General features: G+C 41.2%; 1 protein-coding gene across 1 annotated transcript in view; it reads left to right on the top strand.

Annotated features, from left to right (window-relative positions):
- LOC122464966 (protein eyes shut homolog) overlaps nt 1-12,853 on the top strand; it is a 210,696-nt gene that overhangs the window by 95,636 nt on the left and 102,207 nt on the right. Inside the window, exons 6-7 of the mRNA XM_043542443.1 lie at nt 289-402; nt 829-942. Coding sequence (XP_043398378.1) covers nt 289-402; nt 829-942 — 228 coding nt within the window. The remainder of the gene's footprint in view (nt 1-288; nt 403-828; nt 943-12,853) is intronic.

Below are 12,853 nucleotides of genomic sequence, written 5' to 3'. Positions count from 1 at the left end.
TATATATTGATATAAATTGGTAAGGAAATTGCCTGCCTTAAGTCATAAGAATCAATTCAGTGACAGTGAAGACTATGTTTTTAGGTCTTTATTGGAAAAATCAATAAATAACTCAAACGATAAAATATCAGAATATTGCTTTAGAGGCATAGACTCAAGGTATAATGTTTCTGACAGAAAATTCTCAATAGGTGAACTATTTTAAATACAATAGAATACATATTTATATTGAAATATGTTGATGCTATAAAATTTCCTCTTCCCCTACACTTTCCCATCCGTCTATAGGCACAACCTGTGAAATCAACATAAACGAATGTCACTCATCACCCTGTCTCCACAATGCAACCTGTGAAGACCTTATCAGTGGATATGAATGTATCTGTCTACCTGGCTTTGCTGGTGAGTGGCATCAATAAAGTATCTAGCTTTCTAGCCCATTGAGATATTATTGACTAATTTCCTGGTGCTTCCTTCTCATTTCTTTTTATCTCCCCTAGCCTAATGTTTCATTTGCATTCCAACAAACTGGAACACTGACTTCATCTGTAAACTAAACAGTACAAGATAAATTAGGTCACATCTAAACAGGCCTTGAATGCTTCCACACCTAGGGAAGATTAGTCAGTGTTTAATAATTCAGAAAGAAGTTGTTGTGGCTTGTGGTGAGGTGAAATAAATGGACTGTGACACTAATATATGTGGAGTCCTTATTTGCCTGATTTAGACTTGCTTCTCATCACAAGTCATTTGAGATTTTTGAAGTATAAATTGAAGAACTATAAATTGACACCTGTTTGTCTTACTAATCTCAAAATCTTTTCAAAGGTGCAAGATGTGAAACAGATCTAGATGAGTGTGCCTCATTTCCCTGCAAGAATGGAGCCACCTGCATTGACCAACCTGGTAATTACTTCTGCCAATGTGTGGCTCCATTTAAAGGTAATGAATACTGAGGGAGAGGGGAAAGCAAACATAATTAACTTTAGAAAGCATTTCTGTCGCTTGTCTGAACTCATTTCACTCTTCTAACAGTGTTATTAGTCCTTCATTTTCTCAAACAGAACTTTTAAAGAGACCAACCAATTATCTCTTAGTCTGCAACTAATGTGAAATAAACATTGTTTATGCAGCTACTAAAATAATTTTGTTATTAATCAGAAGGGATACTATAAAATCACTTTACTAACAAAATAAGATTCTGTGCAGAGAGGAAATGAGGGGTAAATGGCAATTGAGTAGTTTTGGAAAACTTCAGTTGGTTTTCACTATTTGATTTTTTTTTCTCTAATTTGATTACCCATGTAATTTTCTAATTATTTTTGCACATTCAGAATGGCAATTTATAGTTATGTTGGTATCCACAAATTGTTTGATTATTTCTGTTGATAATTTTAAGGAAAATGTATTTAATGTTCAGACTGTAATGGGGTGATCTTTTTCAGAAGAATTGCTTGGTGTTTTTAATTTTAATTTCTCATTGATAAAAATTGTAATGGCAGATTGTACATTATTCTTGAACAAATCTAATTTAAATAATAACATCAATTAAAATATACTATCAATGATTTATAAATTAAATCTAAAGTTTCTTTCCTTCTACAGTTTAATGTAATGGCTCATGTTAAGGTCTCTAGAATAATCATTAAAAGACCATTTTCTTTTGTTAGTTAAGCTGGTGGGTTTTTTTCCCCCTTTGGGGAAGATGGCTGCAGTAAATTAATAATTCATAAGAAACAATCAAGCCTCAATGTTTGTTTTATTATTTTAGTTAATGGTCAAAACTCTGCATATAGGCTATCACTTTTTAGTTTTAATTTATGAATTCAATCTTAATTTATAATGCTACTTGATTCAGTCTGATAAACTAATAGAGGTTGATGATCTGTGTCCACCATAATTTCAGAATTGGTTCTGATTAGAAGGATGAAGAGTTTTTCCAGCACAGCATGGGCAGTCCAGGTGCTTGCTGGCAGTACACATCATTTCCGCACTGTGGATCAGATTTTATATGGGTATACTGCTTAAATTATCCAAAATTGCAAAGGTTGATTTGAAAGTAAAACAACACATAAATAACCCAAATTTCCCATCTTGGAAAAGAGGAGACTGAGGAGGGATATGATAGAGGTATATAAAATCATGGGTGGTATGGAGAAAGTGAATAAGGAAAAGTTGTTTACTTGTTCCCATAATATCAGAACTAGGGGCCACCAAATGCAATTAATGGGTAGCAGGTTTAAAACAAATAAAAGGAAGTTCTTCACTCAGCGCACAATCAACCTGTGGAACTCCTTGCCTGAGGAGGTCATGAAGGCTAGGATTATACCAGGGTTTAAAAGAGAACTGGATAAATTAATGGAGGTCCATTAATGGCTATTAGCCAGGATGGGTAAGGAATGGTGTCCCTAGCCTCTGTTTGTTAGACGGTGGAGATGGATGGCAGGAGAGAGATCACTAGATCATTACCTGTTAGGTTCACTCCCTCTGGGGCACCTGGCATTGGCCACTGTCAGTAGACAGGATACTGGGCTGAATGGACCTTTGGTCTGACCCAGTATGGCCATTCTTATGTACTTATGTTCTTATTTTCAAATTTAGATTAATAAACTTAAATATATACAATATATACTTATATATATATATATATATATATATATAAATATATACTTTAATATATTCAAGTTGCAATGGGGGAGGTTTAGATTGGATATTAGGAAAAACTTTTTCACTAAGAGGGTGGTGAAACACTGGAATGCGTTACCTAGGGAGGTGGTAGAATCTCCTTCCTTACAGGTTTTTAAGGTCAGGCTTGACAAAGCCCTGGCTGGGATGATTTAACTGGGACTTGGTCCTGCTTTGAGCAGGGGGTTGGACTAGATGACCTTCTGGGGTCCCTTCCAACCCTGATATTCTATGATTCTATGATTCTATGATTCTATACAGTTTAGTTATTAGCATCTCTATAGTGATTTGTAACCCAATAGCAAGCAAAATTGGTCACTTTGGCAACACAAATCTGTCTGCTGGACACCTAGGCAGAGTGGATGTGTTCATGTAAATACAGTCTGGTCCTGAAGCCTTTTCCCCTCCCCAGCTCATTACTTGCTGTCAGGGGAGAGCTCATTCAGACCCTGCTTACATATAGGTAATTCACCTTGCAAAAATATTTTTAAAGTAGAGAAACTAAATCAAAATAATTAGAGGAAACAATAGCAAGCTGAAATTTTTAATCTATTAAATATTTTTAAATTGACATGTGATTTCTTTTTTTTTCCCCCTCTCAAATTCAATGCAAAACGTATCTCAAGATTATGCTGTTATGAATGATGTCATTTGCCCAAGAGTGTTTGGAATAAATCCTTGTTGCATACTAATGGCTTGATCCTGCAAGCAAAGTATCTGACTTTAAAGATATGCACCAAGCACATTACACACAAACATATTATAATGTATTGGCTAGTTTATATGTGCACGGAACCACAGCCTTCCACTGGATGGAACGTAAAAGCAAATTAAGTACATGATTATGTCACAGTCAAATGGCTGCAATGCAAACTGAATCTAGCCAAATGAAGCCACGTGCTTATTCATATCTGATTAATTTGGATAAGATTCCTATTTATCCAGGCTTTTCTCCTTAATGCCCTTCTGTCTATTGTCAGAGTTTCCCTGTGATATGAGCTTGTCCAGGAGAATTCCAAAGAGTAAAGGTTTTGTTTCTCTTTCTCCCACTTATCCCTTGCTTTTCTTTCTGGTTTGAAAGCAGGCAAAGTGGAAAGAGTACATGTTTTGTCTCCATCTTTACCTTCCTTCTTTCCATTTTCCCTTCCTCTTGTATGTGTTTAAGCATATCTGCTTCTAGTTTCTTTATACCAGGAAATTTGTGAAATCCCAAATTAGTGCCTTTACGTCCTCACGTATTTTTAATGTATTCCACATGTCTTAATTTAGAGAGTTTATAAAAACAGTAATAGGACTGTTTTTGAATCCTTTTGTCTTTAAAGCCAAGTGCCTTAATTAACATGGGCCTACTTCACCAATGCTTGGCAGCCCCTTTGCACTAATAACTCCAGCATAAAAGGACCCAGAAAGCAGTGGATTCATACCAGGGGAATACTCCAAGATGGTCTCCCCATCTGATGCGGAACTGTGTTTTGGCCATTCCAGATACTGGAATGGTCTCTTGGGATCTTTGGGACTAAACTGGCCACCTTTAACCCATTCTTGACCCTATGTAGAGCACAGCTCCACCACAGAGATGAATTGAGTAATATGTGTTCAATTGTGCAGACCGTAGAAGGAGAAAAAATGACTAACAGAGTGGGTGCAACCTTGATATTAACAACTGCCAGTTAATAGCAACATTTTGCTGGGAACCAATTCCATTCTACTGTCTTTGTTAATGTGATTCAGATATTGGCAATGGCATGCCATTTACTGAGAACTTTTCTGAAAGAAAGGACTCAGGCACAGGAAGGTTTTTGTGGCTGCAGCCAGGGAAGGAAGCACTGAGACATGGCTTCCCTGGCTTCAGCCCCTCAAACTGCTGCTAAACCCACAGGTAGGTTTGCAAGGCTGTGTCCAGGGAAGGCATGTCCCAGTGCTTCCTTCCCTGTCTGTAGCCCAACAAACCTACCTTCCCCTTATTGGTGACTGCTGCATAATGGTAACTGTTTTGCTGACATCCGTGTGATTACCGATAAGCAAAATCTACTGTACATTTAAACCCTTTCCTGATGTGACCTAAAATGACTTAGCTATGACTAAAAATTTCACAACTGTAAAGTCTGCTATCTCAGGCCCCTTCCATGGTTAGAAGCAAGGGCTGGAACCTTTGGGGGAAAATTAGACTCCTCTTTCCAATAGTATAATGTCCTGGTTCTAGTCCATGATATGCTGGACTTCAAAATCGTGACACTTTTGTCTAGAAAAGCTATTTACTGGCTCAGAACTAAATCATCCCATCTTTGGGCCATGGAATGAGTAATTTGAAATGTGGGGGTGGACTCTAAATTTGTGGGAGGAAGAAGGAAATATTTCTACTTCAGATTTTTCTTTTTCTTTTTTTTTAAATGACTGCTCTGTAAACTTTTCAGGAATTAGGATTGTTAGAATGAGTCCTGGGATTTAGTGGACAGGTTATAGGCATTTGATAAATTTCACAAGCATGTAGTAAATTTATATATTATATGATCTCCCATGTATCACCTGGATATCCACTCCACATACATAACATGTGTTTGTGAGTGTTCCCTGGCAGGGTGGTGATTCCTCCTCCTCTTCCTAAATGTGGATTTCCCCCCATTTCCAAATCACCCCAATTCAAAGCCAAGGTATACAGAAAACTTTTATTGTCCTGTTTTTGCTATTTTTATGTGTTCTCCTTTGTACTTTATAATCCCTTGGAATAGTATAAATCACCCAAGTATTGTGTTATAACCCAGATCTGGATATTGGACTGCTATTTACTTCCCATCGCATAATGCCGCATGACATTTTCTCCCCATTTAAACCTTTAACCTGGGAACACATCTAGATTGGTAGCTTCTGCCAGGTTCCACTATATGAATCATTACAAATGTGCAATTGCTCTGGGGATTCTTTGTTTTTCTTTCATCCCTAAGGTGTAACACTGAAAGATAGTAATGTACACTGAAGCATCTTACCAGAAAGATATTGGGTATTTTGCTATACTGTTGATTTTTTCTGTTGTGACCCCTTTGACAAAGTAGTTGAGTTATGGGCCGACTTGGATCTGGGATCTAGGAAGGGGTTTGTAATTTTGGAGACAGGAGAAAGGTCAAAGTTTAAAATTAGCACTAGGACGCTGATGGCCCAGGAAAATATGGTCAATATGAAACTGTCTGTTTGCTATAATGTATCTATTGAAATATATAAATAGGCCTATCAGTGAGGAGACGAGGTTGATTCCATTACAATATCCTAACAGAGGAGTTATTATAATAAACTCTTCTATTATGGTATTGATTCTACAATTGTAGCACTTCTGTAATAGAATCACTGTTATTATAGAATTGGTATTAAATGTTTCAGAAGAGAACAGCCGGTGGGAGACGCATTCTGCGGCCACATCTCACTTGTGGATATTAACCATTTCAGTGAAGACATAGTTGTAGAGAAACACGGACGTGTGTTATCAAATTGAACTAAAAATCACTCATGAACTAAGAATGTTACAGTTAGTAAATTTTAGAGTCCCCTTTGTCACATTTTGTCTTGTAGTTACCACACTGTTCCTTTCCTGCAGAAGAGTCTTAAATGCACAATTGAGTGTATCCTCTTTACAGAGAGAAATAAGATGACCTTAACCATTATTCTGTTATAAAAGTGTCATCTCTTTTAATTTTCAACGGGAGAGGTGGGGGGAAAGGGAAAGCAACTCATTTGTTTATGCTCAGTGGCTTCTCAACATACCTTTGCAAACTTCAGCCTACCACATTTGATGCACTGTAGATCTTTGTTGGCCCAGGCTAAAAATGTCTCATTTAGCAAAAAAATGATTTTTCAGCATATACCATTTCAGGTTTATTTGAAGATCCAAGTAATAAAATAAAACCTTTCACACAATCAGACATTGTCTTTTTCTGTATGTGCAGTAGGGGCTACATTGTGTTGGTGGGCACTTACTTCAATACCCATAGAACCTATGTAGCAGGTGTGATAGCACCTTAGAATTTCTTAGAATTAACTCTTTCAAAGTGTCTTCTAACTAAAGGGTGCATCTGCATCCACTGACATTCTCCCAAACCACCCTTTCCTAATTTCCCTCTCTCCTAGCTTGCAGCTCTGCTCATCATGAAGAAATAGTTGTCATACAGATGTCAGAGCTGCATTGTCCTTGTTTGAGCATCATGAGGCATTATGCCTCAGGGATGCACATTCTTTCAATTGGGGATAAACACTACTGTATGATAAATCATATATCTTATGGCATTGTTCCAGGTGGTGACTAGACAATCTAATTCAATGATAAGCAATGCACAACTACCTGGCCTCCTATATTCTCTGTGGGATTAGATGAGTGGCTTTGCCCTCAAAAACATCAGTTTTCAGTCATGCAATTTGTCACTATTGAATAAAGTCTTGCTGGCAATCCAGAAATCTTACATACAAAGCTAAAGTGGCAAAAAGCCAAACACATGCCAGTTTAAGTTTGCGGTGGTAATTTTCAGAAAGTTCAATTCAGTTCACAAATGGTAGTTTAAAATTTCATTAAATGCAAAATTCTTATTCAGGAAATGGGAACTGTAGATCCTGAATATAGTAGTAGCATGTAAAGCTCAGTGAAATTTTTCAGATAAATAGTTTATTCACAGAAAAAAATCATTTTGGTCATCCCAAACCTATTCACTATTTGATTCAGCAAGTTTAAGCTGTGATTTTTTTTTTCAGGGCTTGCTGCACAAAACCTGGTTTCAACACCTACTTACAAATGTTTATCACAGTGATTAGGGTATTTGTGTAGGATGGGGGGAGACCCCGCTTCAAATCCCCACTCTAGAGTAGGTACTTGAACTCAGATCTCTGAGCTAAGCAACCTAACCACCAAGCTTGGTTACCTTCAATCTCTTCTGTTGAAGCTGTTCCACCTAGCGTTGCCAACTTTCTAATCACACAAAACCGAACACCCTTGCCCCGCCCCTTCTTTTAGGCCTCTGCCCCGTCCTTTCTCCAAGGCCCCAACCCCCACTCACTCCATCCCCCCTCCCTCTGTTGCTCACTCTCCCTCACCCTCACTCACTTTCACTGGGCTGGGGCAGGAGTTTGGGGTGTGTGAGGGGAGCCTCCACCTGGGGGTGTGAGCTTTGGAGTGGGCCCAGAGATGAGGGGCTTGGGGTGCAGGAGGGGGCTCAGGCTGCGGAAGGAGGTTGGGTGCAGGATGGGGTGCAGGCTCTGGGATGGGGATCAGGGCTGGGGCTTGGGGTGTGGGCTCTGGGAGGACATTAGGGTGAAGGAAGGGATTCTGACCTGGAGCCCGGGGTTGGGTTGGGTTGGGGAGGGAGAGAGAGAGGTGGGGGGAGGGCGGAGGGGGTGTGGGAGGGAGTTAGCGTGTGGGAGGAAGTTCTGATCTGGGGCAGAAAGTTTGGGGTGTGGGCTCCAGCCCTGTGGCACTTAGCTCAGGCTGCTCCCAGTCGGCGGGAGCTCTGTTTGGGTCTCCAGCCTCAGCCTGCACCACTTCCCGCAGCCCCCATTAGCCTGGCATGGCAAACCACGGCCAATGGGAGTTACGATCGGCTGAACCTGCGGACGCTGCAGGTAAACAAACTGTCCTGGCCCACCAGCGAATTTCCCTGACGGGCCACGTGCCAAAGGTTGCCAATCCCTGGTTTATAGTAAAACTAAAAGTAAGTTTATTAACAAAGAATAGAAATGTAAGTGATACTAAGCAAAGATAACAGAAACAGAGAATCATTACAAGTAAAACAAAAATGACTACAACTTAATTCTAGCAACCTATATCTTTACCTAAAACCATTTTTCACATGTAGCAAAAGAGCAGCATCTCCTGCCCTTCAGGCCAAGAGTATCAGGTTCAGGTATCAGATTTTTCTCTATTTCCCCTAAAGAATATCTTTTTGCCCCTTTGTCTTTATCAGAGTGTATTGTCTCTGCCTCAAAAGCCAGGAAGGATCCCAGTGCAGACTCTGTCCCCCCATGTGCTCACTAAGTTCTTTGGTTCCCCACTTGCTAGCTTGATTGCTTTATTTATATAAAAGTACTTTCATTGTCCTCTGCCTGCAATCAAGCCAGTCAGACAGATACATCTACATTTCTTTGTTTAGGGCATGCTTGATTTATACACTGCTTCCAAAACATGCTTTAAGGATATATTTCCAGCACACATAATAAGGCCTTATATACATACTGTGCATACATCACACAATGATAGGACTAGAGTGTTATGAGTTTACATATGATACCTTACAAGACACCTTTTGGATACATATTATGGCAACAGTGTATTTGAGTTGGAGATTGTGTCAAGTCTGGTATGAGTTACAAAATAGTGGGCCCTCTGCCACTGGGCATTGAGGGGCTTATAGGATCACAACTACAAGTGCAATCAGCTCCCCCTTTTTTAAATGGGAATTAAGGCAATGAGTGCCTGCAGTATCAAGCTTAGTTCTACCAGAGCAGGCCCATCTGTGATAGTCAGATTGTGTCTGGGTCTGTGCACCAGTGTTGATGGGGAAGACGCGGACTAGCCACATTTGCAGTCCTTTCAATCAAAGCAGCCTGCTACCATCCCATGGGACATTAGTCACCCCAAAAGGAAGTGGAAGCCAGGCATCCCACTGGCAAATGCACACACATGCATAGACCAAAAAAATCTGGCCAGCTATGTATGGGGTGTGCTTCCCATGCACACCCTCCCAAAGGCATAATGCCTCCAAGTACGGCCACTGGGGCACTGCAACTCCTCGACCATTACCCTTCTCCATCATAATTACTTTCTATATATTCTGAGGAAGCCCTGAGAGGCTCTTGATGTCACCAAAACACTTATTTCTACAGTTCTGTAGAAATAAATGCAACTTTACTTGTTCCTGCCTGGGGGATTTAATAATCTAATTTGGACATGGTGTTATCAATGAAACAAGGGAAATAGTCAGACTATTGCAAGATGTTCCAATGTTGCACCCCTATAATGTGATTTTTGATGCCCCTAGAGTATCCCAGGATGCAGAGGGAGCATGCCCACTGCTACAGCTTTAAGGACATCCATCACTCATCTCTGTGAAACCAGTCAGCTCAGTTGGCCAGTGTAGAGGATAAAGGAGGAGTCGTGACTTTACTTCAACTTTTCTTCATTTGGGGTAGCTAACAAGGGGTGGATAAAAGGACTGCATGTGCATCCAATGTTTGTACTGGGGCAGGGGTGGCCAGCCTGTGGCTCTGGAGCCACGTGTGGCTCCTCAGAAGTTAATATGCGGCTCCTTGTATAGGCAGCGACTCCGGGGCTGGAGCGACAGGCACCAACTTTCCAATGTGCTGCGGGATGCTCACTGCTCCACCCCTGGCTCTGCCACAGGCCCTGCCCCCACTCCACCCCCTCCCTTGAGCCTGCCATGCCCTCGATCCTCCCCCTCCCCACCAGAGCCTCCTGCACGCCACGAAATAGCTGATCAGTAGGTGCGGGGAGGGAGGGGGAAGCACTGATTGGCGGGGCTGCCGGTGGGTGGGAGGAGCGGGGGCCGGGGAGCTGATGCGGGGCTGCTGACATATTACTGTGGCTCTTTGGTAAATGCTGTCTCCTTCTCAGGCTCAGGTTGGCCACCCCTGCACTGGGGGTTGCCTTGCAAACGCGATGCATCAGTAAGAATATATGGACCGAAGTCTCACCTGTACCCAAAATATGGTGGGCATGGCTGAGGATGGAGACCCAAACAAACTGTTGGAAGGCTCTCCAGTGATTGATCATTTCCCCCTCCTCATCCTTATCCCATATAGTTTAGAACAGAGGAAGGAAGTACAGTATTTTCCTATTTGGCCAAGATTTGTCTATATCATTATTCAGTACGTCTATGGTAATTGTAGAAAAAATATTTATTTTTCAAAAGGTATTTTTTCTTGCTTTCCAGTATTAGAGCAAAAATTGTCCTTTGTTCCGATTTACTGTGTGACTCATTAAAAAGATACACTGCATTTTATTTGGTCTATATACTGCTAATAAGAATGCCCTTTTAATCAAATATATAATTGTGGCGAGAAATTGAAATACAATTCTGAGGAAATGTCTGTTTATTCGTTACCATCTTAATGACACATGTCCCCAAATGTGCTGCAATTAAGATTAAACCAAAAATTGTAATTGGCCATTAAATATTTTGCACAAGAAAGTAAACAAATGAGAAAGAGAACTCAGCAAAAAATAAAAAGCTTACATTGGTTGAAAAGCTAGAATAATAATGGAGTTTTCAGTATAGGACACTCTAGTATGAGAAATAGTAATTAGAAAATAGATATGTAAAATTCATAAGTGCTCATGAAGGCAGAAGACTAAGTACAGATAATAGACCAATTACTTTTTCAGCATTCACAGGCTACATTTAAGGGTTTTTTTTCTTCTATACAGCATGGCAAAGCACATCAGAGGTATAACGTGCTGTAACATTTGTACTCTCACTGCCCCATGTAGACCCTGATGGTGCACTCTAAAAGGTACCTGGCTCAAGTTAATGTGGATCCATGCCTTTCTGGCTGGTGAACATATTACAAAAGGTAGGGGGGCTGACTACAAAATGGCTTCTAAGAGAGGCCCTAAATTTTGGAACCTACTCCCCAAGTTGATCTGAAATAACTTTAATTTGTTTACTCAGGAATCTTGGACTCCATTCCAGGCTCTGGAGAGGAGTGTGCTCTGGTGGCACAGACTCTTCTGCCCATTCTTCTTCCTCCCCCAGGCTTTACCCTTTCTGCCCTCAAACCTGACCCCAGCCTTGTCTCTTCCCCACCCCGACTCCCTTCTCCCTGTCTGATTTTCCTTGTCTACCCAATCCCACTCTCCATTCCTTAAGATTTGGATCTGTCTCTTTGCCCAGCCAGTCAGTCTCCCCATCATACTCTGAGCCCCAATTTCCCTACCCTTTCCAAATCTCTGCCCCTTCCCATACCCAGTCTCAGTGTACTAGTCCAGTCTGTTCCAATTACCCCCACCCAGAGCCTTGTCTGATTTGTCTATCCCCTCTCATCCACTGACTCTCAGTCCTAGTCTCCCTCTCTTAGCTCCTCATCCAGTCTCAGCCATCCTCTGCCCTGTCTCCTGTTCCATGACCCAGTCTCTTCACCCCGTGGCTCCTTGTCCCCATTCCTTTTTTGACCAGCCAGTCCCAGTTTTCTCCCTGCACCTGAAACAACTGGTTTCCACCTCCCCACCCACATCCTCCATTCCCCCACCAGTTCCCAGTCCCAGTCTCCTTGCCCAGGCCATCTCAGTTTGTCTCTCCATCTCCATTCCCAGTCTTACCAGACACCTGGTCCAAATCTACTCTTTTCCTCCCCTTTGTCCAGTTGTTGTCCCCTCTACATTCACATCAGATGACTTCATCCTCCATGCTTCCTGGTTGACAGTATGGAGTCATTGAGAGCCCAGGATCATACAGGTTCTACTCAATTCCCATGCCTGACCCCACCCCAGCCATTACTGGGGAAATTCTTCTGAACCCTCATAGCCCTAGGCTAGAAGGACCTTTCTCAGTCACTCTTAGCTATGGTGCATACACAGTCCTGTCACACTTAGGAACTCTGAGGGGTTAGAGCCTGCTCAGTGTGAATGCACACGCACTATCTGGTCTTGTGTGGGATATATTAGGGGATAAAGTATGTCAAATGAGGATGGACTCTTTGGGGAAGTTAGCTGCTAACTCAAAGATATGTACTGAGCATGTTGAAAGTGTGATTTTTCTCAAAAGCTTGTACCCTGGCTAACTTTGTGAAGATTTTCATGTGGATGGCAAAAGGTCCATCCTTGATACACTGCCCATTCCCTTAACAAATATCAAATCCCTCCTCCTAAGCATGTTAGTTCTGTTCAAAAGAAGGGACACCAGATTTGTTGTATTAAATGGTAAAACAACATCATTTTCCCTAACCTTATTCTTGGAAATGGGTCGACCCTTTTCGCTGAAACTTTAAGTAAGCAGACACCCAGCATGTCTGACATTTCAGCCCAAATGGTTAAAGTTTGGCAAAATTATAAACAACTGAAAACTGAGTGTAATAATGGGAGGTGTCAGGCAACCTTAATAATAGGCTGCTCCGCCAGCCCTGTCTATGATATAAATGAGCACTTGGGCATATCAGTCTGACTTTCCCCCTCTCTGCCCAT

The sequence above is a fragment of the Chelonia mydas genome, chromosome 3 (genome assembly GCF_015237465.2).
Source record: "Chelonia mydas isolate rCheMyd1 chromosome 3, rCheMyd1.pri.v2, whole genome shotgun sequence".
Lineage (NCBI taxonomy): Eukaryota > Metazoa > Chordata > Testudines > Cheloniidae > Chelonia > Chelonia mydas.
The sequence above is the reverse complement of the archived record's forward strand: the minus strand, read 5'-3'. Positions and strand labels throughout refer to the sequence as shown.